Source organism: Monoraphidium neglectum, assembly GCF_000611645.1.
Source record: "Monoraphidium neglectum strain SAG 48.87 unplaced genomic scaffold scaffold02716, whole genome shotgun sequence".
In the NCBI taxonomy this organism is placed as follows: Eukaryota; Viridiplantae; Chlorophyta; class Chlorophyceae; order Sphaeropleales; family Selenastraceae; genus Monoraphidium; species Monoraphidium neglectum.
The window spans coordinates 3,212-8,763 of record NW_014010912.1 but is presented as its reverse complement, the minus strand read 5'-3'; the positions used below and the strand labels follow the sequence as shown (position 1 = coordinate 8,763).

At 67.0% G+C, this 5,552-nt stretch overlaps 2 protein-coding genes across 2 annotated transcripts; both read left to right on the top strand.

The window, feature by feature from the left end:
- Positions 1-399: 399 nt before the first annotated feature.
- MNEG_11382 (ATP-binding cassette, sub-family F, member 2) lies at positions 400-2,041 on the top strand (the record flags this gene model as incomplete). Its single annotated transcript, XM_014040148.1, has 4 exons — positions 400-453; positions 737-886; positions 1,330-1,443; positions 1,919-2,041. 4 exons carry the CDS (start codon positions 400-402, stop codon positions 2,039-2,041), a joined length of 441 nt encoding a protein of 146 aa, XP_013895602.1.
- Positions 2,042-3,575: 1,534 nt separating this feature from the next.
- On the top strand, positions 3,576-3,865 carry MNEG_11381 (hypothetical protein; the record flags this gene model as incomplete). Its single annotated transcript, XM_014040147.1, has 2 exons — positions 3,576-3,794; positions 3,818-3,865. The coding sequence occupies 2 exons, from the start codon at positions 3,576-3,578 to the stop codon at positions 3,863-3,865; spliced, it is 267 nt and encodes an 88-aa protein (XP_013895601.1).
- Positions 3,866-5,552: the final 1,687 nt, after the last annotated feature.

Genomic DNA, 5,552 nt, shown 5'->3' with positions numbered 1-5,552 from the left:
CCTGTACCGCAACCTGGAGTTTGGCATCGACTGCGACAGCCGCATCGCCCTGGTCGGCCCCAACGGCGCCGGCAAGTCCACGCTGCTCAAGCTCATCACGGGGGACCTCTCGCCCTGCGTGGGCAACGTGCAGCGCCACCCCCACCTCTCAATCGGCCGCTACCACCAGCACAGGCGAGCCGGCAGCGCCGCGCCCCCGCGCGCCGGCGCGCAGCGCGCATGGGCTCCGGTCGGCAGGGCCTCTGCACCCCTGGCAAATCGACATGCGCATGCACGCGTGCATGCATGCACCCATGCGCATCGCATGTACCAGCGTCGGCCCGACCGCCACCTGACACCGCCGCCGTCCCCTAAACCCTCACTTTATAAAACCCCAGTGTGGACCAGCTCAATCCCGAGATGACGGTGATCGAGTTTTTCCAGCACACCTACCCCAACACCAAGGACTTTGTGGTGTGTAGGCCAGATCGCCTGGGGGGGGCACAGGCAGAGCAGGATGCGCCCAGGAGCAGGCACTCGGTCCCGGTTGGCTGCTTCGGGCACAGACTGCTGTTTGCGCCCGGCTGCCTCCCACCAGCCGCGTCCCGCACCCACAAACTTGCGCCTGCTTCTCGGACTCGCCGGTCTTACGAGCCACCGCTCGCCTCACTCCTCCCTCCCCACACCCCTCAACATGCTACCCACCCAAACCACCCAACCCACGCCCAATACCCGAATCCCCCCCCCACCCCCTCAGCGCGACGTGGACATGTGGCGCGCGTTCCTGGGGCGCTACGGCGTCAGCGGCAAGATGCAGACCACCAAGATCAGCCACCTGTCAGAGGGCCAGAAGAGCCGCATCGTGTTTGGCATGCTGTGCATGAAGAACTACAACCTGCTGCTGCTGGTGAGGGGTTTGGAGGGGAGCTGCGGGTGTGTCATGTTGTGTGTGTGCATGTGCATGTGTGTGTGTGTGTTTGCGTGTGCGTGCGTGTGTGTGTGTGTGTGTGTGTGTGTGTGTGTGTGTGTGTGTGTGTCAGGCACGTGCGTATGTAAAGGCAGGGGCACCCGCTTTTTGATGGGACTAGATGGGGGCACGGTTGCATGGTCGGCACGGCGGGGATGCCTGCCAGATAGGCCCTCGCCCTCCTGTCGGCCCGAATGCTGCGCGTCCATGCACCAAGCAGGCCGCACCCTGCTAGGCACTGCGCCCGTAGCGGGCTCAGAGGAGCCCGCGACGCTCCTCTCCTCGACCCCGCCCTTGAGCCTGCACCCTACGACATACGTACACACACAATCCGCCCAACCGCCTCCCAACCGCCCCCAACCGCCCCCACCCGCTGCCCCCAGGACGAGCCCACCAACCACCTGGACATTGAGGCCATTGACAGCCTGGCTGAGGCCATCAACCACTACAAGGGCGGCGTGGTGCTGGTGTCGCACGACTTCAGGCTCATAGACCAGGTGCGCGGGTCAAGGCAGGGCTGGGACAGTTTTTTTGGGGGGGGGGGGGCGGTCAATGGGACACGCCCGGTGGGGAGAGGTTGTCGACGTGCTCTCGTGTGGGTGGGTCGCCAGGGGATTGCTGTTTCCTGTTGTGTGCACGATTGAGATGGGCGCGCTTGGTGTATGCTGCGTACGAGAGTGCACGCTTTTTGACTTGAGTGTTGCTCAGCCCAGGGCAGCCCAGCTGCAACACTCAATGGGATATCCCCACTCAGCCGCCAGCCAAACCCCCCACCTCCCCTCCCTCAATCCAGCTTGACTCTCTCCCACCTCCCAAAAACCATCACCGGTGCCTGCCGTCCACCCCCTTCACAAACCCCAACCTCCAGCACACGCCTCACCCGCGCCTCCCACCAGCACTCGCACCCGTCCCTCCCTTCCGCCCTCCTGGGCCGTCCACTCACCTCCTGAACCGCCCACCCCCCCTCCATAGGTGGCCAAGGAGATCTGGGTGTGCGAGAACAAGACCGTGCACCCCTGGTCCGGCAACATCCGCGACTACAAGAAGGCCCTCGCCAAGAAGATGGGCGCAGAGTACTACGCAAGCTCCAAGTAGAGGGGGCAGTACTCTGAGGGCAGCGCTCAGCGCTCAGCGCGACGCCCCCGCCGCCGCCTGCGCGCGCCCCCGCCGCCGCCGCGTGCATGGGCCGTGCGTCGGCGTGCGCCGCGGAGGCAGGGGCCGACCCGGGCCCCGTGGGAGGACTGCCGGCGCGGCGGGCGCCTGACGCCGCGTCTGGCGCCCTGCGGCGTGTCGGCGGTCGCTTTCCCTCCCGCGCGCTGCCCCTTATTTGATGATCGGTTGGACGATAGCGCCCCATTAGTAGCGCCTGGCCGCCGCCGCCGCCGCGCCCGTGCGGCCGCTGGCATCCCGCGCCCGCCCATTGGATCGGGCCGGGGCCTGGCCGCGGGCCGCGCGAGGCCGCGCCCGCCGCACGCCGAAATGCGTGCGCGCGCGCGGCGGGCCGAGGAGCGTCCTAGCGTGCCGCCCGCGGTGCCTGCGGCGCGCGCCGAAGAGAGCTCACTTGGCGCGGCACGGCCGCCCCGATGCCGCGCCCCCACCTGTGGCCGGCCGAGGCGCCGCCGAGCGCACCCATTACCAGCTCACGCGCGCTTGGTTTGCTGCCATGCCTGGCTTGCCCCCGCAAATGAAATGAGTTGACCCCTCTGCGGCCGCCGGGCTCTCTTGCCGGCGGCGGCCGCAGTGGCTTCGTCCCTTCTCCCCCCTTTCAGTAGCCGATACCCGAGAGTGCGTGTGGCCACGCCGCGAGGCGCGAGTGGTTGAGCCTTGTGTGCGGTTGTCGCGCCAGCCAGCATTTGGTAACGCGGCACAATGTTGCACCCATGGGCACGGCCTGGACCGTGGGCAGGCAAATTGCGGATCGGCCGCATCGTGGGTCCATCAACCTGCACCACTGAAGGGGACGCAAAGGATGTTGCCAGCCATGTGGGTGCCTGGGCAAACGCCAGCAATCAAGGTTGGGAAGCCCATAAGCGAGCTCAGGTCGGAAGGCGATTGTGTGCCCGCCTGCTGCTGCTGTAGCGCGCAGGTGGGTCACCCAGTCACTCGACTCCGGCAGCTGTTCGGCGTGGGGCGGGTGAGCTTGCTGGACTGCACTCCACGCCCCCATTGCATTATGCATACAGGACTTCTGCCTTTCGACCGTTGTACGTCGGCATGCACTCATAGCTCTTCGATCTGTCGTCCGTGACGCTGACCGGTGCCCTTTGCCTTTGGGACACAAAGGCCACGCACGAACTCGGCCAGAACAATCGAGCGTTTCAGGAGCATCCCGCCAACGGCCCATTAGCTGCAACATTGGCCGCATCAACACACATTGCAGGAGCATCGGCGCAAGAAGCTGGTTGCCACCGCAGTGTCAGTGCTGTTTGGGGGATCGGCAGCAGCCGTGCAACCCGCCGCCCGTAATCACCACACCAGCCACATACAGCTAACCGCAGCAACAGCTTGAACACAACATCAGCAACCCTTACATCGGGCTCGACGTCGCCGCCGCCTGCTGCACAAAAAAGCAGCAACCTCGCCGCGCCCGCGCCGCGCGCCCTGCGCCGCGGCGGCGCCCTCTTGCCGCATGCTCGTCCGCGTCCTCTACTTCGCGCGCGCCCGCGAGGTCGCCGGCGCCGCGGAGGAGTCCCTCGAGCTGCCCGGCGGCTGCGGCACGGCCGCGCTGCTGGCGGCCCTCAGGGCGCGCCACCCCGGGCTGGAGGGTGTCCTGCGGAGCTGCGTGTTTGCGGTCAACCAGGAGTACGTGGCCCTTGACCAGGAGGTCCCCCTAAAGGAGGGGGACGAGGTCGCCATCATACCCCCACTCAGCGGCGGGTGACGCGGGGGCCGGGGGCCGGCGGCATGGCCTGGGAGTAGCGTCCCGAGGAGCGCGGCGCGGCGCACCAGCACCCTCAGGGCGGGTGAGGCAGCTGGCGGACGGCTCTGGGGCTGCGGGCGCGACAGCCAGGCGGTTCGGCCGGCCGCGTCACTTTGCCGACGAGCCCTGCCGCCCACGGCGCGCCGCTCCCTCGCGGAGCGCAACCCTTTGGCTGCGGCAGCTTGTGGCCGGCCACAATGCACCACCATGTGCCCGGCATGAGCTTTGGTTCATGCATTCATGTGCGTTTTTTGTCTTCTTGATGCCCCTGATACTGTCATGCTGTTCTAGGCCCAGCTGGCCGCCGCCCGCCCGCTGCAGCGGGATCCGACAGTTCGCGGTTGCCCCGAGCTCGGCTGTGTTGTGCTGAAGCGGCGCACCACCGGCTTGATCCCCCTTCAGTACACTCCCTTCCGTACAATTGATGTGTGCAGCCCTGCTTTCAGCAGTGTTACACCTTCCGCGGGTGTGCATCGCGAGTTAAGCACACAAGCCGCGTGATCAGCAACAGGCGCAACGCGCACCAGCAAAGCGGGTGGTGCTCATTCTCACGGCACAGCGCCAGCGCCAACCTCGGGCGCACAACTGATACGAGGCGGGCAAGACACCGGGGGCGGTAGGCGGAGGCAGGAGAGACGTTCACAATCAAGCAAGGCGGCCGAAGCCTGGCGAAAAGCAGTCCAGTGTCTCCAAAAGAAGACAGTGGGACAGAGGGCGATGGGATGGTGTCGCAGGCGACGCTGCTGCCAAGCCGGCGTGTCGCCAGCAGCCGGTGCCCGCGTGGCACCGGCACAGGCCGGGCGCGTGTTTCAGGGGGTGCCGAGAATAGGCAATGGGGCGGGTGTCGCACCGCCGGTCGACCGTCCCCCGGCACGACGAAGGGCGCGCGCCCGGCGCGTGGCGAATGGCCGGCGGTGCAGCGGGAGTGCGGCCAGGCAAGTGCTTTAGGCAGACCACTCAGATACAAATACAAATACCACGCACGTGCAATCGAAAGGAGGCGCGTCGCGGCGGCGCGCTGCAAGCGTGGCATCGCGGCCGCGTGGCGTGCTCTGTGATGCGTGCTCTCAGTTCCTGGTTGCCGTTTCAGCCAGACAGCAGACGCAAGCGGGGGGTCGCTCTAAGCTTTGCCGCAGCGGCGCGAAGATGCCAGGCCAACTTGGCATCAAGGGAGAACACTAGTGCTGGGAAGATCCAACAATCAGGGGGAAATCGCTGCCGGCGAGCGGCGCCGCTAAGGGGGGGATGCGCCCGTTGCAGGGCCAGGCGTCGTCGCTCGTCGCCGGCGCAGCCACGTGCTTGTTTGGTGATGCCGCTGCGGCGGGGGCTTGCAAAAGAGGACTGCGGGAGGCGGCGTACAAGGTTGCGATGTCGCATCTCGGTGCTTGTGGTGTGCCTCCTGGGAGGGCTGCGACAGGCTCCTTGTTCATCAAGGGCCGGGGAGGGGTGACATAAGCCGCACATCAAAGCCTGCACGCTCTAGGCGGCGCTGCGTCTCAACGACACGGGCCGGCGCACGTGGCGGGGCGTGCGGTGCGTGGGTGCCAGGTGGGGGGGGCTCCCAGGCGTGAGGTCTTCTGAGGGGGCTCGTGCGCCAAGCAGCGCAAAGGGGTGGGCCGGCGGCGGGGCGGGCCGTAATCGCGCGGAAGGCGCGTGAAACGCGGCGGAGAGACACACGAGAGCCGG